The 20673-nt window shown below is 47.8% G+C and overlaps 2 protein-coding genes across 2 annotated transcripts; both read left to right on the top strand.

Moving 5' to 3' along the window:
* The first annotated feature begins 5522 nt into the window (after positions 1-5522).
* Positions 5523-11565, top strand: dhx8 (DEAH-box helicase 8). Its single transcript, XM_089015517.1, has 21 exons — positions 5523-5686; positions 5863-5948; positions 6019-6091; positions 6271-6356; positions 6424-6872; positions 6966-7110; positions 7184-7390; positions 7468-7653; positions 7731-7878; positions 7958-8139; positions 8535-8729; positions 8817-9002; positions 9079-9289; positions 9354-9535; positions 9621-9761; positions 9830-9985; positions 10059-10196; positions 10267-10395; positions 10491-10687; positions 10768-10947; positions 11019-11565. Exons 1-21 carry the CDS (start codon positions 5584-5586, stop codon positions 11236-11238), a joined length of 3600 nt encoding a protein of 1199 aa, XP_088871643.1. The 5' UTR covers positions 5523-5583; the 3' UTR covers positions 11239-11565.
* A 219-nt stretch (positions 11566-11784) lies between these two features.
* Positions 11785-19171, top strand: LOC148887688 (ATP-dependent RNA helicase DHX8-like). The gene is made up of 23 exons (XM_089015513.1): positions 11785-12020; positions 12083-12168; positions 12247-12307; positions 12399-12484; positions 12688-12779; positions 12858-13130; positions 13284-13428; positions 13497-13694; positions 13772-13859; positions 13915-14012; positions 14345-14492; positions 14573-14754; positions 14835-15029; positions 15818-16003; positions 16094-16304; positions 16369-16550; positions 16626-16766; positions 16831-16986; positions 17060-17197; positions 17268-17396; positions 17485-17681; positions 17761-17940; positions 18062-19171. The coding sequence occupies exons 1-23, from the start codon at positions 11918-11920 to the stop codon at positions 18279-18281; spliced, it is 3495 nt and encodes a 1164-aa protein (XP_088871639.1). The 5' UTR covers positions 11785-11917; the 3' UTR covers positions 18282-19171.
* Positions 19172-20673: the final 1502 nt, after the last annotated feature.

The following is a 20673-nucleotide window of genomic DNA, read 5'->3' as shown; positions in this document are numbered from 1 at the left end:
AGCACCAAGGCTACACACACACACACACACAGACCACTTTTTGTTGTATGACTGGGTATCGAAAGCTGTTGAAGGATTCTCTCAGGTAAAAAAAAAATCTATTTTTTTTCTAAATAAATGATGATGAAACTTAGATGGACACAAAGGTTTATCTTGTTTGTCTTCATTCAATGTGCCGTCAGTCACCGCTATTGCCCCTATCACCTCCTAGTGTCCGGATGTCAAAACATAACCTCCCGTTTTTATTGACGTGTTCTATTCCATTTCCGTTTTTTTTTTTCGTCTTTCCTGTGTGCATCCGGACTTATTTGTTATTCTGAAATAGAATAGAATTATTTGTCTCAAATTTTAATCACAAATGACTCAATTACGTGATCAAGCAAATCTGGAATCTCAAATGGTGAAAAATGATCCGATGATGCTTTTCGGAAGTACTTGCTTAATTTTGAAAAATGGCATCACGCCGTTTTTCAGCACTTATAATTAATCAACCCCCCCTTCCTCGCACCCCATCCCTTCATGATTGTGATTCACCGGATTTTAATATTAATGTCCCATTTTCATCCTCTTTTTTTCCTTCCCGGTCAAAAAACAAGACATTTTTTCCCGCAAGCCATGAATCATATCTTGATTTTTAATTTCTTGATGAAGTCTTATGCCAGCCTCCTTTTCTGCATGTGCGTGTGTGAGACGTCTACCGTATGCCCCCCTGACACCCCCCCCCCCTCCTCCTCACCGCCTCCCTTTCCAGCCTCAAAGCACCTCTTTTAAGGCCCGTCGCAAGTGTGCCACACTTTGGGGGAATGTACCAAATCATGTGTCCCACGTGAGGCTTTTTTTCCCCCCGAGGCTTTCCAAGATGGCGTCCATTATGAGAGCGCGGGTCGTTTTTCATATTGAAGCTTGTCGAGGAGGAGATTAAAAAGCAAACGGGAGGACGATCGCCGCCAAATATGAACGTGGATTTATATGCAGTCTTTCACGGGGGTCTCAAGGACTCACGGGGGTTGATTATACTGATAATGATGTTAGCCGTGAGCTTGATGATATAGAAATGCTCAATTAGACAGTAAACGTGTCAAATTGAGCATTTCTGTATATTTTGTTTTTTTTTTCGTTCTTGGCTGCAAATGCCCAGAATAATTATTTTAAATGGCCGCTGTGGCTGCTTTAGAATGCCACGTTGTTTAGCTGAGCAACTGCGCAGAGACTGTGTTGGGATTTTTCACCATCACCACTCTGAAGCGGAGAGATCGGATTGTTTTGGTCCAGAATTTAGAGCTACCAACCCCTTCCCCGGGTCCACATTTTGAGAACCACTGAATTTTCCCGCTTTTGGCAGTCGTCTAGTTATTTTTTCCGCCCAAGACAATTAACAACAGAGAGCACTTAAAAGAAGCGGCTGGGAATGATCATGCCAAGACAGCTAAGAATGTACGCAAATGAGTCTGGAGCGGAGATGCTTTATAGTCTTGCTTTACATATGCAAATGTTTGTCAGGTGGTGGCGAAAATGGTTGCTCAGGTTCCAAAACAAGATAAGACGGGCCTTGGAGTGTGTTTTGAGACTCTCCCCAAACTCCTTCCTCTCGTGTCTGGTTTGTGCTCCCTCCCACGCCAACCTCCACCACATGCGTCCGTCCGTCCGTCCGTCCGTCCTCAGTCGTATGCAAAATCGGCATCCCAAATGAAGGGACGACAAAAGCAAACAAAAACCCTCCGTAGCAGGTCCGAGCCGCCTCACACGACACCAGCAAAGTCCAAACGCCTCTCCAGACCTCACGTCCGCCCGCGACGTCTTCTTTCTCGTTTGCTTAGCCCACGCCGGATTGTCAAAAGACGACGCCGGCGTGCTTTGTCCTGGATGTTTCTGTGTCGCACGTTGTCCACAAAATGTGTCCGCTATTTGCATTCGAGATGGGGTAAAAAAATACAAATAAGACACCGGCTCCAAAATGCGGTCTGCAAGCCGAGCGCTGCTGTGTTTTCAATGCGCCGAATTCCTCATTTTGCAGATGTCAAAGCTGTTCTTTTTTTCTGTTGTTGTTGTTTTTTTTAAAAAAAAAAAAAAGTTTCACACAAACCACCTCGCAGAGATGCTCATCAGTCCGTCCCAAAGGCCTCACTCAGTGTGACCACGGCCTGGCCCTGCACGCACTCAGGGAGGTTCGATGGAAGGTGCCAAAGACCGTCAAGTGTGTCAGGACGGATACGAGGATATTGCCACCTATGTGTGTGCAATTTTGTCTGTTGTATGTGCAAAACTAATGGACTTGGAATTCTTTCAATTTGGCCCACCAAAGAAATGTTCAGCTTTCACGCAGAAACAAGCAAAATATTGCCATGTTGGTGCGCACGTGTCGTCCGGCAATCTGGTCCAAACATCTACCAGCCGGGTATATGGAAAATGTATTTGGTATCTCTGCAAAATTTCCTTAGAAACAAAATCATTCGCATCTGTTTCACACAGAACCCTGTGAAGCGTTGCTGTGACCTATATGCAACACCATTAGATTATTTGGCCTTTCACACAGAACCCAGCCAAGAAAGAAATGCACAAGTCACATGGCAATATCCTTCACAATCGATCATTTGATGTCAACTCGGTGTGTTTCATACAGAACACAGTGAAACCGCCTGTTTGGTGTTCTTTCAACGACGTCACATGCTGATGCACATTTTTTCTTTTGGCAATTGGAGAGAAACATCTGCCACTTTGCTTTTATGCCTGTCTGGTGCCAATACGCAAAAAAAAATGGTTTTTTTTAAGAAATGCTTTGAGGCCCCAAGCGCAGGAGCAAATAACAAAAAAAACAAAACAAAACGTCCAGGAAAATGGCCGCCGATCTACTGTGATGTCCTCTCATGTAAACAACAACAAAAAAATAACACGCCGGACCCTCGCCCACCTGCACCTGACCACACACACGTAAACACGTGTCGGATGTGAGGGGTCAGGTCAGGTGTGTGAGTGCGTGTTGGTCCGCGTGTGACAATCAGCGTGTTTGTGTGTAAAATGTCCATGTTGTTTTGCTTCTTTTTTTTGTTTGTTTTTTTTTAAAGCTTTTTCTTTGTTGTTCAGGCTTTTCAAAGGAAGATATTTTTCTGGTAATTGTGGCTGGTCTATTTGAATGATATATTTATGTAATAAATATGTGACTTTAAGTGACTTTTCCGCTTTGTCGGCTTTGTTTTTTATTTTGGACGATGCGCTAATACATCAATTTTTGTCATTGTCACTCGAATTCCAGGACCCACAGAATATTGAGTTTTTGTATGAACTAAACATTCAAAGCAGCGTAAGAAACCTTAGACTCTCTTCTCTCATCAGAAAAAAAATAGTTAATTCCTAAATTATATGGGTCTGGAGTTATCTGAGCTTTCAATGGGGGCGACTGTACAAAATACAATGCGACACATACTGTATTTGTTTATATAGCGTGGAATAAAGCGCCAATATGGAAAAAAGGGAAATGCTGCCCCCTTGTGGAATGGAAATACATTGCCAGAGGTCTGGCCAGCGCTTTACTGGCACTCAAGCAAAAAAAAAAAAAACAAAGCCCAAACAAATTCAGTAACTGCGCTCTACGTCACATTTTAAATTCCCGGATTTATTTATGAATAGCAGTGAATGAGTTAAATAAATACATAAACAAAATTCAACCCTGGCTCTCACATACAAAAATCTCACATATCATAATCCACTTAGCAATGAAATACTCTCACACATGACCAAAACACATTTTTTCCTTGATCTGTGCACACACTTGCTCTGCTCTCACGCCACAGATTTGTTTTTCATCAGACATTTCAAATGCTCTCACACATGACTGAAACACTCTCATTCTACTGTTTGTTTTCCTCACTTGCACACGGTACTGATCGAGGGGGGTGAAATCACACTCACTGCTGAAAAGCTCTCACGTGATACAGACTTGACCTTTGACCCCTGCCTTCTTACAGCTCTGGGACAAGCAAGAGAAAGAGAGAAAAGGATGTCGGAATGGGCGTCCGAGTGTATATGTTGAGTTGAGGATGTGTTGTTGTCAAGTCAAGTGGGCCATGTGGGGATGGGCGGGGCCTGTCGTGGGGCACGTGAGCTCACGCGGGCAGCTTTCCTGGCGACCAATCCCCACCTCATTTCTCCCACGCCGTCCCCACCCCTTTGGATACACCCTTTTATGCGGACCCCCCTCCAACCCGCACGCACATTTCACGCTCCCCGCCCGGTCATTGTGGGGAATTTTCCACTAGGCCGAGAAGGAAAGCCGCAGCCGGCTGCGCTTCCAAATGGGCACCACGCTCTTGTTGTCCTGTTTGTTGCCCTTATTTTTCTCTCACTCTCTCGAAACCATGAGCGTTCCCTGCCCCAGATCACTTTTTCCACTCGTCCATTCATGCATGAGCACACCGAGCAGCGGCGGGCCATGTGCATGTTAGCATGTGAGGCCCCGCTCTTATGTAAGACCCCCGCCTCCCCATCCTGGTGCACATACGTGGGCCTGCAAATCAGGTCAGGCGAGGACGACGCGCCCAGACAGCTCAACGGCGACGTACACTTTCAGTACAGTAAAAAGTGTTTACTGCTGGATGTGCGTCGTTCACGGCAAATGGGGGAAGGGGGGGGGGTTATTGATTAAATATTGCTTTCAAGACTGCTTAGTAAATAATCGACGGATCTTTTACATACACATACGTCTACTCAGCCAAAAAAAAAAAATTGAAATAAAATAGAGAGGAAAAAAACAGCAGTGATGTGGTTCTCAGATTGACTACAAAGTAGGTCTTACGCTGAGCGTACAACAATAAATAGCGCGCAGAGTGCGCATGTATATTTGGCCCGTGTTTGAAGAGCTTATGTGGGACTTGCGAGGAATGAAAACATCTTGGCGCTGGAAGCTTCTCAGGCCATAACACACACACAGGAAGACATAAAAGGTACTGCTGGCAGGAACAAAGGTATCGCTGTCGACAGACAAAGGGCTTTCCTGATGCCTCTTTTAAAGCCATGCGTGATGACTTTCACTCCGTTGGCCATGTTTTGCTCCCTGCTCTGGAACTGGAAAGTGAGATGACTGAGATAACGACAAAGGGCGAAAGATTCCTCCACTGGCAACAGGACATCATTCAAGTGACAACAATCACATCGTCGGCCATATTGTTTGCACGGCCTTGAAATAAGATGGCGGTCTAGATAAAGTGTTGATTTTTTTTTTCAAAGTCCAACTTGTTAAAAGTACAACATAACACACTTTGAACAAAAAATTCATACATTTGGGAAAAAAATACTCGTGTTCTCGTGTTAATTTGCGTGATTCTCCTGTTAATTTGCTCCACCATAAAAATATACTGGTATGTGTACTTCAAATTGAGATAATAAGACAACGTTAAGGACAATGTGTAATTATAAAAAATGTATTCGAAATTGTTTTGGAAGCAGTGACAGCTCCATCTCGTGGATAAAAAAACCAAAGTCCTATATGTCGCGGTTACGTATTTCCGCCCTAGACCGGAAACGGAAGTTCTTCCCCCTGACGTGCGATGTGCTAGCGTGGATTGTTAGTAAACAATAACCAGAGCAAGGATGGCAGACGCCGACGAGCTCTCCCAGCTCGAATTTTTATCTCTGGTGTCCAAAGTGTGCACGGAGCTCGACAACCATCTTGGAATCAGCGACAAAGATTTAGGTTTGACCACCACGCCGAACAATCGAGCTAGCTCGCTAAAGCTAACGTCGCTGTAGCTAATGTTGACTTGCGTTGTATCGTTGTGTAGCATCTTCAAGTTCAAACTTTACTTTCTGGGGGGGTGTGCTACTCGCCTACGGTGGAAGTAAGTACGTGCTTGATTGCTTTTGTTTCAGCTGAATTCGTCATTAGCCTCGCGGAAAAGGAACCCACATTTGACGGATTTAAAGATCTCCTGCTAAAAAATGGAGCCGAATTCACCGTAAGTTCCTCTCATTAATTTATCATATCATATGAGAAATATAGATCGTGAAGTTTGTGTTGTTTGTCAGGACTCCCTCATCGGCAACTTGCTCAGGCTTATTCAGACCATGAGACCCCCGTCCAAATCGTCTACGACTAAAGGTGCTTTGTCATTTTTTTCCCCCTCATAGAAATTCTTATCACATTAGCTCAAGTACACAGTTATGCAATAACCTTAATTTGCTGCTGTTATTCAACATTATCTAGATATTATGTTGCTCTCTAGAATGACGCGTGAAAGAAATAAACTAAAAATAGATGACTTGGTATTGTTGTCGCAGCCTCTGAGGCGCAGAAGCCTAAGTCAGAGAAGGACAAGCTGAAGGAGCTGTTTCCTGCGCTTTGCCGACCAAATGAAGCACCACCGGTATGAGCTCCACAAACAGTCTCACCCATAGATCGCATGACCCGATGCGAGTTTTTGTGTCCCTTAGAAACTCCTGGACGAAGAGGATGTGAAGGTCGCGTCCGATGCCATGAAGGAACTGGAGATGTTCATGCCCAGTGTGAGCGGCACAGATTCCAAAAGCGATCGAAGCCGCACTGAGAAAAGCAGACGCCGCAGTCGGAGCAGAAGCCGGGACCGACACAGACCCCGGGACAGGGACCGCAGGAGGCATCACCGTTCACGCTCCAGGTCCAGGTCTCGCTCCAGAGACCGAGATCGCACCAGAGATCGTGATCGTGACCGTTCCAGGCGGCGCGATCGCTCTTCCCGCTGGAGCGAGCGCTCACCCAGCCCCCGCAGAGACCACGACCGAGACTGGAAAGACAAACACGTGGACCGCCCGCCCCCGGAGGAGCCCTCTGTGGGTGACATCTACAACGGAAAAGTCACCAGCATCATGCAGTTCGGATGCTTTGTCCAATTGGAGGGCCTCAGGTTTGTAACATTTCGTGGAGGCCTTCTGTGGCTATTTTTACGTCCGATTTGTCTGATCATGTAAACCATGTGACAAATCGAATGTACCTGCAGGAAACGTTGGGAAGGTTTGGTGCACATTTCGGAACTGCGGCGGGAAGGCCGAGTGGCCAACGTGGCCGACGTGGTCAGCAAAGGGCAAAGAGTCAAGATCAAAGTCTTGTCCTTCACGGGATCCAAAACCAGCCTCAGCATGAAAGTGAGCGAGGAGGACGTGGTCACCACGAGCGAGGCGTCTCAGCGCATATCGTCAAAGGCTGTCATCATTTCAGGATGTGGACCAGGAGACGGGCGAGGATCTGAACCCCAACAGGAGGAGGAACGTGGGCCCCGACGGCAGCGAGGAGGTCAACATGAGGAACCCCGACGGGCCCAGCAACCTCAATCTCGGCCCCGCCCGAGAGCTGGATCAGGATGACACGCTTGAGAGGAAGAGACTCACCAAGATATCCGATCCGGAAAAATGGGAGATCAAGCAGGTTTGTTGTCACATATGGAATTCCATCCATCCACGCGGAACTGCCGTCTCCAATAAACGCTTATTGATCCCCTCCAGATGATCGCCGCCAACGTTTTATCCAAGGAAGAATTCCCCGATTTTGATGACGAAACGGGAATCCTTCCCAAAGTGGACGACGAAGAAGATGAAGACCTGGAAATCGAGCTGGTAGAAGAGGAGCCGCCGTTCCTGAGAGGTCACACCAAACAGAGCATGGACATGAGCCCTGTCAAGATCGTCAAGGTAGCACATCATTGGTGAAAAGGATGTGTGAGAATATATTGACGTACACGCTGATTGATGAAAGTGCACATGTGCAGAATCCGGATGGCTCGCTGTCCCAGGCGGCCATGATGCAGAGCGCTTTGGCCAAAGAGCGCCGCGAGTTGAAGCAAGCGGCGCGCGAAGCCGAAATGGACTCCATCCCCATGGGCCTCAACAAACACTGGGTGGACCCGTTGCCGGACGGTAAGTAGCCAGCGACGGTGGAGTCATATCGTTCTTTATTGTTTCTGGACGCCAAATGATGACCTGCGTTGCGCTGCAGTTGACGGCAGGCAGATCGCCGCCAACATGCGCGGCATCGGCATGATGCCCAACGACATCCCCGAGTGGAAGAAGCACGCTTTCGGCGGCAACAAGGCGTCGTACGGGAAGAAGACTCAGCTTTCCATACTGGAACAGAGGGAGAGTTTACCCATCTACAAACTGAAAGAGCAGCTCATTCAGGTTCATTATCATAATAATAATACATTTCATTTATCAGCGCCTTTCAAAACTCTCAAGGTCACTTTACTGTCACAGGATAGGTTTTTCTGTGGGTGAGCAGTGGTAACCACACGTGCCAGCGTTCACTCAACCTGGACTTAACCAAAATAGATAGAAAGTGAGCTAGCTAGCTAATAGATAGCTATCAGATAGCTAGCTAGAATGCCATCCAGCTAAATAACCATATAGCTAATAGATAACCAGCCAGCTAGATAGCAAATAAAACCACTAAACAGTTTTGCTAGCGAGCGCAATTACCTTATGTGTGAAACAACAACACTAGCGCGTTTGGTCGCGGACGACTCCCGTCGCCGCTTTGGACTCGCTCACCGAGTTCCCGTCTTGGCTTCTCGCAGGCCGTCCACGAAAACCAGATCCTGATCGTGATCGGCGAGACGGGCTCGGGGAAGACCACGCAGATCACGCAGTACCTAGCCGAGGCGGGCTACACCACGCGGGGGAAGATCGGATGCACGCAGCCCCGCCGCGTGGCCGCCATGTCGGTCGCTAAGAGGGTCTCCGAGGAGTACGGATGCTGTCTCGGACAGGAGGTGCGCGTTGCGACGTCTCTCCGCGGGGGACGGACCCCCGGCGGCTATTTTACCGTCCACTTCCTGTTTGGAAATTGATGGTCGTAGGTGGGCTACACCATCCGCTTTGAGGACTGCACCAGTCCAGAGACGGTGATCAAGTACATGACGGACGGCATGTTGCTGAGGGAGTGTTTGATTGACTCGGAGCTCGGTCAGTACGCCATCATCATGCTGGACGAAGCCCACGAGAGGACCATCCACACCGACGTCCTCTTTGGCCTCCTCAAGAAGGTTGGTGGCGTGGCGTCGTTTGGATTGTTTTTGGCTGTGAAATCGCCCCTCCCCAAACAAATCTTTTGTTGTCCAGACGGTGCAAAAGCGGACGGACATGAAGCTGATCGTGACATCGGCCACGCTGGACGCCGTCAAGTTCTCGCAGTACTTCTACGAGGCGCCCATCTTCACCATCCCCGGCAGGACGTACCCGGTGGAGGTGCTCTACACCAAAGAACCCGAGACCGATTACTTGGACGCCAGCCTCATCACCGTCATGCAGATCCACCTGACCGAGCCTCCCGGTACGTCCATTGTGACCTCCTCCCATCCAGATGGTCAAGTCATGACATCCTCTTTGTCCTTCAGGCGACATCCTGGTATTTCTGACCGGCCAAGAAGAGATCGACACGGCCTGCGAGATCCTCTACGAGCGCATGAAGTCCCTCGGCCCCGACGTCCCCGAACTCATCATTCTTCCCGTTTATTCCGCGCTGCCCAGCGAGATGCAGACCAGGATCTTTGACCCGGCGCCGCCGGGCAGCAGAAAAGTACCTTCCTCTTCATACGAGCTGACAATTCACCGCGCCAAAAAGTCCCTGCGCGCCTTTTCTAAACTTTATTTGTTCCCGTTAGGTTGTCATAGCAACCAACATCGCCGAGACGTCGCTGACCATCGACGGCATCTACTACGTGGTGGACCCCGGCTTCGTCAAGCAGAAAGTCTACAACTCCAAGACGGGAATCGACCAGCTGGTGGTGACGCCCATCTCGCAGGTAGTTTCCGAACGCCGCTGCGCCGTTTTTTCCGTCAACGGAACTCGTCATGGAAACGCGTGCGACAGGCTCAAGCCAAGCAGAGGGCGGGCCGCGCCGGCCGAACGGGTCCCGGAAAGTGTTACCGCCTCTACACGGAGCGAGCGTACAGGGACGAGATGTTGACTACAAATGTTCCGGAGATCCAGAGGACCAACCTGGCCAGCACGGTGCTCTCGCTCAAGGTGCGTGAGCGTTGTGAAAAATATTCCGAAATGGTACGCGGCCCGGCATGGCGTGATTCAAAATGTCCGCCAGGCCATGGGCATCAACGACCTGCTGTCCTTCGACTTCATGGACGCTCCCCCCATGGAGACGTTGATCACGGCCATGGAGCAGCTTTACACTCTGGGCGCGCTGGACGACGAGGGGCTGCTCACGCGACTTGGAAGGAGGGTAAGAAAGGCCACGCCACCACGCCCGATGTTCCTTGGTTAGATTTTCCGCTAACGTGCGTCCTGCGCAGATGGCTGAATTCCCCTTGGAGCCCATGTTGTGCAAGATGTTGATCATGTCGGTGCACCTGGGCTGCAGCGAGGAGATGCTCACCATCGTCTCCATGTTGTCCGTCCAAAATGTCTTCTACAGGCCCAAGGTGAGCCGCCGCCGGAGCTCCTTTTTTAAAATGGACAAATTTGTTATTGCGTGCATCTCATCAACTGTTTTTTGTCCTCCTCGTGTGTGACGCAGGACAAGCAGGCCTTGGCGGACCAGAAGAAGGCCAAGTTCCATCAGCCCGAAGGCGACCATCTCACCCTGTTGGCCGTCTACAACTCATGGAAGAACAACAAGTTCTCCAACCCTTGGTGCTACGAGAACTTCATCCAGGCTCGCTCGCTCAGGAGAGCGCAGGACATCCGCAAGCAGATGTTGGGCATCATGGACAGGTACCTTCATGAAGAACTCAGCCTGAATCTATCAAATCACGTCATCGTCTTAGACGCTTTTTTTAAACGCTGCTTTTCAGACACAAGTTGGACGTGGTGTCCTGCGGCAAAGCCACCGTGCGGGTCCAGAAGGCCATCTGCAGCGGTTTCTTCCGTAACGCCGCCAAAAAGGACCCTCAGGAGGGCTACAGGACCCTCATTGATCAGCAGGTGGTCTACATCCACCCTTCCAGTGCTTTGTTCAACCGCCAGCCGGAATGGTGAGTGGATTTTGTCATTTTAGCTTAACCGATCTGGTGGCTCATTTTCATAAACATATTTTGGTCCTCAGGGTGGTCTACCACGAGCTGGTGCTGACCACCAAGGAGTACATGCGCGAGGTGACCACCATCGACCCGCGCTGGCTGGTGGAGTTTGCGCCCGCCTTCTTCAAGGTGTCGGACCCGACGCGCCTCAGCAAGCAGAAGAAGCAGCAGCGACTGGAGCCGCTCTACAACCGCTACGAGGAACCCAACGCATGGAGGATCTCCAGAGCCTTCAGGCGACGCTGAACACTTTTGTTTGTCGGTGCTGACTTGAAATTTCAATTTTTTTTTGTTCCTGTATCTAATTGTTTTTTGTAAACACACACACAAACACAACAGTAAATTTTACCTTCATTATTTTATGTTGTCCTTATCATGTGATGAAGTCATGCTGTATAATTGTTTGCTTTGTCAGGCATAAAAAAACATGGATACCATTCAAAAATAGTCATTTGTCAATAGTCATTTATTAATCGGTTCTTGCTCATTCATCTATAAAACTTTTTGTTGAATAATAATTGTCCTGAATGTTTTTGGGGTGCAAAGTAAACAATAAAGATGAATTCACTTAAACCCCATAAGGAAGACTAGTGTGCATGTCAAAGACAAGAAAAATATAGAAGTAAAACGAAGACATATTTAAATGAATGAATACAAACTATTACAATCAGGTATAAAATCAATATTGAAAATAAGTGCTAGTACCATGTAGTTCCTACGCGTGTCCGCCAGACGGCGACTTTAATGCGGCCGTTTGGGTTCAATTCAACGAAGAAGAAGGGTCACTTCCGTGTTATGATAAAGCGATAGTTCCATGTATGACATACGTGTGTGCAACAGACGGCATCATTAGTGGCGCCGCTTGGTTTTATTTCAACGTAGAAGAAGAGTCACTTCCGTGTTATGATAAACAACCCGAACCAAAATGGCAGCGTTGGATGACTTGAAATGTTTGGAGTATTTATCTCTGGTTTCCAAAGTGTGCACCGAATTGGAAAACCATCTTGGAATAAGCGAAAAGGATCTTGGTATGTCATAATTTATTAGTTGACTCATGTTGAGCTTTTGCTGACATGTTCTTGTTCGCTAGCTGAATTCATCATCAGCCTTGCAGATAAACATTCAACATTTGGGGGCTTTAAAGCTGCCTTGATAGCAAATGGAGCTGACTTTACGGTAGGTTGAGTGTAAAATTGGTCATTTTAACTTTTGACACGGTTGTTGCATGAACTATGTATTTATTTTTTTTTTCAGGAAACGCTCACCACTAATTTATTTAGGATTATCAAAACAATGCAAGCGTCAACAACTCAAGGTAGACATGGTCCTTCTTTCTGTGTGATGTTTCTAAACCATGAATATTATTTGCGGGTCTTTAATATGCTCTTTGTTACGGTTCACGAAAGCAGATCATGAAAACCCCAAGAGCGAACGAGACAAGCTGAAAGAGAAATATCCTGCTTTATGTAAAGCAGACGATCCCGTGTGGAGGGTAATGCCACCGCCCTTGTCATATTTCATTCCCATTCTTCCTTATATTGATTGTCCGCCCTGCTAATCCTAATATTCATCTCTTCTTGGAAAAGTCATATTGGATTGGATATTGGATATGCCTTTATTAGTCTCACAGTGGAGAAATTTACATTTCATAGTTAATTCATATTAATAGTATTGTTTGTGATTTTTGCCCTTCAGTTGACGTCATGTCAAGACAGTAAAAACGATGAGCAAGTCGCCGCAGAAGCCATGAAAGAGCTGGAGATGCTCATGCCTCACTCTGCACCTGGGTGAGTATACTAAAAACAAAAAATAGCATAAATTGCACATCCAACATTCACTCATTTGTCATTCTTTCAACACAACAGTGCCAGAAAAAACGATGCAAGCACACAGAAGTCGCATCGGTCCAAGTTGCCCGACCGTGACGACGACGGAATGGGCACGCGGCGACGGAAACGACCATCCCGCTGGAGTGACCGACCGCCGAGCCCATCCCAAGATGGCTACCTGAAGGAGGTGATTCCGCAGCTACAGACCGCCGAACGGCTGTCCGACGTTCCCGTGGTGGGCACCATCTATTGCGGGAAAGTGTCCAGCGTCATGCAGTTTGGATGCTTCGTGCAGCTGGAAGGTTTTAGGTATACCTCCGTGTTTCATTCGCAACCTTTTCTGGAGAAAATCATCCAAAAGTGGAACAACATAGTTGAGAATAATGTCATTGTCACGTGTTTTATTTTTCATTTTTACTTCATAAAAAAATAATATGCAAATTGATGAAAAAATGTTTTCAGAAAACGCTGGGAGGGTCTGGTGCACGTGTCGGAGCTGCGCAAGGAAGGGCGAATAGCCGATGTGTCGACTGTGGTCAGCAGGGGACAAAAGGTCCGGGTCAAATTGCTCTCCATGACCGGAACGAAGGCCAGCCTCAGCATGAAGGTCAGTCCAAGTCGGAGGAGGACGTGCTCCACAAAAGAACTTTGACACAGCTGGAAACGTTCTTCCAGGACGTCGACCAAGAAAGCGGAGAGGATCTGAACCCCAACCGCAGGCGGAACTTTGAAACGGGCGCGGGTGCTGGCGACGACACCCTGAGGAATCCCGACTTTCCCGTGGATGTCTGTGTTGTTGAGAGCGAGGAGAATCCCAGCGAGCAAAAGCGAATGGCCAAGATCACCGACTTGGAAAAATGGGAGATCAAACAGGTCGGTGGTCATCAATGACAAACCATTCGAATCGATCGATCAAGATTCCTCACAACAATCTCGCCTTCCTCATCTAGATGATTGCTGCCAACGTGCTCCCGAAGGAGGAATACCCGGAATTTGATGAGGGAACTGGAATCCTTCCCAACTTTGACGAGGAGGATGGTAAGCATGTTCTTGTATTTTTTGTCTGGTCACATGACGATGATGATGTCACCAGATGTGGACGTGGAGATCGACTTGGTCGAAGAGGAACCGCCCTTCCTCCGTGGTCAAACCCGCTGGAGCACCAGCATGAGTCCCGTCAAGATTGTCAAGGTGCATTCGGATCGTTATTCGATAAAATAGCAAGAATGAGTTTGCCTTTTAATGGAGACATTTTGTATCATGGAGGAGAACCTGTGCTGAAATTACATGACCTTTAAAAACAATATCATCATTTATATTTACTTAAATCTGTAGTTATTCTGTGTCAAAAGTAATTTTAATTTTGTCTGGAACGGATTGGTTTGATTGTCATTATTCCCAATGGAGAACATTGCTTTGGTTTTCCTCTGATTTGAAAGGGATTCATCGCGTCTTTTTTAAAAGGCAGAACATTTGTTTTAGCATCCAGTGACTGTCCCATTTTCTCTGTTTTTTTTTTTTAGAACCCAGACGGTTCGCTGTCCCAGGCGGCCATGATGCAGAGCGCCTTGGCCAAAGAGCGTCGCGAGCTCAAGCAGGCGGCTCGCGCCGACGAAATGGACCGCATCCCCACCGGCCTCCACAAGAACTGGATCGACCCCATGCCGGACTGTAAGAAAGCTTCGATTTGACGCGGGGGGGGGGGGCGACGACGGCGAGCTAGTCTCACTCGATGTCCTCCCGCCTGGCAGACGACGGACGGCAGATCGCCGCCAACATGCGCGGCATCGGCGCCATGCCCGCCGACGTTCCCGAGTGGAAGCGCTACGCCTTCGGGGGCAATCAGGTGTCCTACGGTAGGAAGACGGAGCTGTCCATTATGCAGCAGCGGGAGAGTCTTCCCATTTTTAACCTCAAGCAGCAGCTGGTTCAGGTCGGAAAGGCCGCCGGCGTAATCCGTAAATCCCGCAATCTCCCTCGCTCATATTTTTATCCCTCCTTGGTTTTCCGCAGGCCGTCCACGACAACCAGATCCTGATCGTGGTGGGCGAAACCGGCTCGGGGAAGACCACGCAAATCACGCAGTACCTAGCGGAGGCCGGATACACGGCGCGCGGCAAAATTGGCTGCACGCAGCCTCGCCGCGTGGCCGCCATGTCGGTCGCTAAGAGGGTCTCCGAGGAGTATGGATGTCGGCTGGGCCAGGAAGTGAGAGCCAATAACTTTACAGTCACGGGATACATTTTGTTTTGTGGGTGAGCAGCGGCAGCCAAACGCGCCAGCGTTCACTCAACCGTGAATAACTCAAGTAGATAGAAACCCTCTTTGAAGCAGTTCGAGATGAAAGAGGAGAGGATCAAAGCATCCTTTTCAACAGTGGATCAGGGACGTCATGGAGGAATATAGTTCCTCGATAGCTAGCTAGATAGCCAGCCACCCATCCAGATAGCAAATAGATGACAAATAGCTAGCTAGCTAGCTAAATAAATCAAGAAATATTCACACTAAATGCAGCATATCGTCGAAAAATAAATTTGTTTCCCCTCGGGTGAAGTCATGTTGGCGTTTCGTCAAAAACGTACCAAAATACTAATATCTTACAAATGTATACGATACATATTGATTTATATAGCATTATGAATAATTTTACTCATTAAAAAAATAATTAAAAGACATACATACAAATAAAAATGATGGCTGAAATGTGATTGGTTCAATGCTTCAATATGAAAGAAAAGCAATGAGCAATGAAAGATAGCTTAACGACAATTTGGAATTATTGAATAAGAATTCATGGGCAAAATATATTTAACACCAATCTGTGATTCAGATATTTTTAGGCCAGCAGAGAAGGCCTTGCAGGCCCTGACGCCCCACCACTTTATTGACGTAAAAGCTTGATTTAACATAACCGAATGAATCGATTCTAAGGGCGATTCTGATTGCCTCAAAGCGTCCGATATGCTGTGCTAATGCTAATGGTAATTTTTTTTTAGGTGGGCTACACCATCCGTTTCGAGGACTGCACCAGCGCGGAGACGCTAATCAAGTACATGACTCACGGGATGCTGCAGCGCGAATGCCTGATCGACCCCGACATGAGCCAATATTCCCTCATCATGCTGGACGAAGCCCACGAGAGGACCATCCACACCGACGTCCTCTTTGGCCTCCTCAAGAAGGTTGGTGGCGTGGCGTCGTTTGGATTGTTTTTGGCTGTAAAATTGCAACCCAAAAAAATAAACAATAGTGATGGTGATTTTGTTCTGCAGACGGTGCAGAAGCGCAAAGACCTGAAGCTGATCGTTTCGTCGGCCACGCTGGACGCCGTCAAGTTCTCGCAGTACTTTTTCGAGGCGCCCATCTTCACCATCCCGGGTAGGACGTTCCCGGTGGAGATCCTCTACGCTAGGGAGCCCGAAACAGACTACCTGGACGCCGGCCTCATCACCGTCATGCAGATCCACCTGACTGAGCCCCCTGGTACGCTTTTTTTGCCACAGGATTTTATTTTTACTCCTCTCAACAAACCGTGACCATTTTCCAGGGGACATCCTGGTATTTCTGACCGGGCAAGAGGAGATCGACACGGCCTGCGAAATGCTCTTCGAGCGCATGCGGCTACTCGGTCCAGACGTTCCGGAGCTCATCATCCTTCCCGTTTATTCGGCGCTGCCCAGCGAGATGCAGACCAGGATCTTTGATCCGGCGCCGCTCGGCAGCAGGAAAGTAAGCGCAAACGCGTCTGCGTAAACAATCGCGATGTGGTTTTACGTCAGCGGCTGATTCACCCCCGCCGACCAGGTGATCATAGCCACCAACATCGCCGAGACGTCGCTGACCATCGACGGCATCTACTACGTGGTGGACCCCGGTTTCGTCAAACAAATTGTTTACAACTCCAAATCGGGCATCGACCAGCTGGTGGTGACGCCCATCTCGCAGGTCGTTTCCGCTCCGTTTTTCCGTCAACGGAACTCGCGGTTAAAAAGCGTCGCAACTCCCGCAGGCTCAAGCCAAGCAGCGGTCAGGCCGAGCGGGCAGGACGGGACCCGGAAAGTGTTACCGCCTCTACACGGAGCGAGCGTACAGGGATGAGATGTTGACCAGCAACGTGCCGGAGATCCAGAGGACCAACCTGGCCAGCACGGTGCTCTCGCTCAAGGTGCGTGCGCCTCGTGAAAAATATTCCGAAATGGTACGCGGCCCGGCATGGCGTGATTCAAAATGTCCGCCAGGCCATGGGCATCAACGACCTGCTGGCTTTTGACTTCATGGACGCTCCCCCCATGGAGACGCTGATCACGGCCATGGAGCAGCTTTACGCTTTGGGCGCGCTGGACGACGAGGGGCTGCTCACGCGACTCGGAAGGAGGGTAAGAAAGGCCACGCCACCACGCCCGATGTTCCTTGGTTAGATTTTCCGCTAACGTGCGTCCTGCGCAGATGGCGGAATTCCCCTTGGAGCCCATGTTGTGCAAGATGTTGATCATGTCGGTGCACCTGGGCTGCAGCGAGGAGATGCTCACCATTGTCTCCATGTTGTCCGTCCAAAACGTCTTCTACAGGCCCAAGGTATGCCATACGTTTGCTCTGATTTCGCTCAAAATGAATAAGGTCACAAAAACTGTGGAATCCAATGACAAATTTGTTCCGTTGTCAGGACAAGCAGATCCAAGCGGACCAGAGGAAGGCCAAGTTCTTCCAGGGCGAAGGCGACCATCTCACCCTACTGGCCGTCTACAACTCGTGGAAGAACAACAAGTTCTCCAACCCTTGGTGCTTCGAGAACTTCATCCAAGGCCGTTCGCTCAGGAGAGCGCAGGACATCCGCAAGCAGATGATGAGCATCATGGACAGGTGAAGCGTCATACACTCGGTCTGTTGGCCACGGGGATGCTCAACCTCGTTTTTTTTTTCTCGCCGTCTTTTTCCACAGACACAAACTGGACGTGGTGTCTTGCGGCAAATCCACCATGCGTGTCCAGAAAGCCATCTGCAGCGGGTTTTTCCGCAACGCCGCGAGGAAGCACCCTCAAGACGGCTACCGGACCCTCATCGACCAGCAGGTGGTCTACCTCCACCCCTCCAGCACGCTCTTCAACCGCCAGCCTGAATGGTTAGAATGCACCCCCCCCCCACATCTCCTCCATTGGTTTGATTGTTTTGATTGGAATAACCACGAGCACGTCGGCGTTTTGGACGTTTGAATGTTGACGATGTTCGCTGCGATTGTCCAGGCTGGTCTACCACGAGCTGGTGCTGACCACCAAGGAGTACATGCGCGAGGTGACCACCATCGACCCGCGCTGGCTGGTGGAGTTTGCGCCCGCCTTCTTCAAGGTGTCAGACCCGACGCGCCTCAGCAAGCAGAAGAAGCAGCAGCGACTGGAGCCGCTCTACAACCGCTACGAGGAACCCAACGCATGGAGGATCTCCAGAGCCTTCAGGCGACGCTGAATACTTTTAGTTGTTTTTGCCAACTGGTCGCTGTGCTGACTTGATATTTAGACTGAAAATGACTATGTACTAAGGCATTTTTAGCCTGAAAAAACAACCATGTATAGTAAGGCGTTTTTGACCCAAAAAAACTGACCATGTATAGCACAGGTGTCAAAGTCAAGGCCCGCGGGCCAAATCCTGCCCGCCACATCATTTTTTTCGGCCCGCAAAAGCAAATCAAACTTGTGAAATTCCATGATACTTGCTAAAATCTGAGCCAAAATTTCATATTTTTGGATGTCAACCACAATAAAAGTCATTATTCTTGACTTCAGATTTGAAAACGAGTTCTTCATTAATTTGCTGTGTGCTCTATATGTAATATTTGAAGGGATTTAAACATTCTAATGGCCTCCCCAAATTCATAACGGCCCTCGAAAGGAAACCATAACTACAATGTGGCCCACGGCAAAAAATGACTTTGACACCCCTAATGTATAGGAAGGTGTTTTTAGGTTAAAAAAAAAACAACCATGATTACTAAGGTGTTTTTATCCTGAAAAAAAAACGACCATGTATAGTAAGGTGTTTTTTGGTGAAAAAAACCACCATGTATAGTAAGGTGTTTTTGACCTCAAAAAACGACCATGTATATGTAGTAAGGCGTTTTTGAGGAAAAAAAAAACCGACCATGTATAGTAAGGCGTTTTTACCCGAAAAAAAAGACCATGTATAGTAAGGCGTTTTTAGGTAAAAAAACAACCATGTTTACTAAGGTGTTTTTAGCCTGAAAAAAAAACGACAATGTATAGTGAGCCGTTTTTGAGCCCAAAAAAATGACCTTGTATAGTAAGGCGTTTTTTGGGCCGAAAAAAACACCATGTACAGTAAGGCATTTTTAGGTGAAAAAAACGTGGTCGTTTTTTTCACCTAAAAATGCCTTACTGTACATGGTGTTTTTTTCGGCCCAAAAAACGCCTTACTATACATTGTCTAGTAAGGTGTTTTTAGCCCGATAAAAACGACCATGTATATTAAAGCATATTTGTGAATTAGCTCCGTGCTAACTACTCTATATGCAACACATCATTTTTTTTATGTTGATTGCTCTGCCCATGACAAATAAATCAATGTATCAAACAAAATATTCCTGTTTCTTTTTGCATTTCAGTTTATTTTATACAGAGCCAAACACACACAGAGGTGACAGAGTCGGCAAACATGAGACACGTCGGACTTGATTTTTCGGCTGGGCTCTTTGCCAAGATATGAATTGCACGAGTTGACTTTTATGCCTTGCAATTGGCTGGCAAACCTTTCAGGATGTCCTAAAAGTCACTCATTTGGAAATCCTCCTCCTGTGGATGAAGTCTGGTACACAATATGACTACAGATAATAGTTCGTCGCAAAACTCAACCCCCATAGTTGAGCGGTCAAAAAATTTGGCTACGCTCCGGGCGACTCATGTTCGAGTCCCGATCGCACCCGCATTTAAGCAGTCATGTGGTGAGGACAAAAGTGGACTTGAACACGAGTCACCTGAACTGCAAGCTTACTCTTACACCACTTCACCAACTCCGATAGATATTAGTTATTTGGAAGTTATATTTATCCATACCACTGACAGTAATTTGTACGAATACGCTAAAAGGTTCATGAAAAAACTTGTCTGCGATAGTCGAGTGGTTAAATATTTGTTTGCGGCCCCGCAGTTTTAGGTTCGAATCCTGCTCTCCCCTGCATTTGCGAGCATAAATTAAGCAGATCACACAGGACTCGAACGCAAGTCACCGGAAGCGCAAGCATAGACTTACACCACTCGACCAACTTGGATCTGAAAACCTACTCTGTGATAGCTATACTTATTGGTATAAATGCTGTCAGTGCTCATGACTACCGACCAAAATCTGTAAAAAAACTTAACTGCAATGGTTGAGTGGTCTAAAACTTTGGTTGCCAACCGGTTGTCTTGGGTTCGATTCCCGCTGTCACCTGTATATGTCTGCATAAATTCAGCAGACCGGACGGATCTCGAACCAGAGTCACCCCGACCACAAGTATTGTCTTAGACCACCTGACCAATTCGCTTCAAAAACCTAACATTCTAGGGTTATCTTCATTGGCATAAACAATGTCAGAGCTAGTGACTACCGATCAAAATTTCCGAAAAAATTGTAGGCGATGGTCCAGTGGTCCAAAACTTTGGCTGCGGTCCAGATGACTCCAGTTCGATTCCCGCTCTCACCTGCACATGTGTGCATAAAGTCAGGTGAGCAGAAAAGGGGACTCGAACACGAGTCAGCTGGTCCGTAAATAGAGTCACAAACCACTCGACCAACTTGGATTTGAAAACTCCTGATTTGGAAGTCATACTTCGCCGTAGATCCAATACTTATTAAAATGGGCGAC

This window comes from Hippocampus bargibanti, linkage group LG15 (genome assembly GCF_051943395.1).
Source record: "Hippocampus bargibanti isolate YZ-2025 linkage group LG15, ASM5194339v1, whole genome shotgun sequence".
Lineage (NCBI taxonomy): Eukaryota > Metazoa > Chordata > Actinopteri > Syngnathiformes > Syngnathidae > Hippocampus > Hippocampus bargibanti.
Note: the sequence above shows the minus strand (reverse complement) of the source record. Positions and strands in the feature narration are given on the sequence as shown.

Excerpts from the sequence above, each read along its gene's own strand:
- dhx8 (XM_089015517.1), top strand. The coding sequence starts at position 5,584 with ATGGCAGACGCCGACGAGCTCTCCCAGCTCGAATTTTTATCTCTGGTG. Across the intron at positions 6,092-6,270 it reads CAAATCGTCTACGACTAAAG|CCTCTGAGGCGCAGAAGCCT; the intron begins GTGCTTTGTCAT and ends TTGTTGTCGCAG. Across the intron at positions 10,197-10,266 it reads TCACGCGACTTGGAAGGAGG|ATGGCTGAATTCCCCTTGGA; the intron begins GTAAGAAAGGCC and ends CGTCCTGCGCAG.
- LOC148887688 (XM_089015513.1), top strand. The coding sequence starts at position 11,918 with ATGGCAGCGTTGGATGACTTGAAATGTTTGGAGTATTTATCTCTGGTT. Across the intron at positions 13,429-13,496 it reads AGGCCAGCCTCAGCATGAAG|GACGTCGACCAAGAAAGCGG; the intron begins GTCAGTCCAAGT and ends ACGTTCTTCCAG. Across the intron at positions 16,305-16,368 it reads CCACCTGACTGAGCCCCCTG|GGGACATCCTGGTATTTCTG; the intron begins GTACGCTTTTTT and ends ACCATTTTCCAG.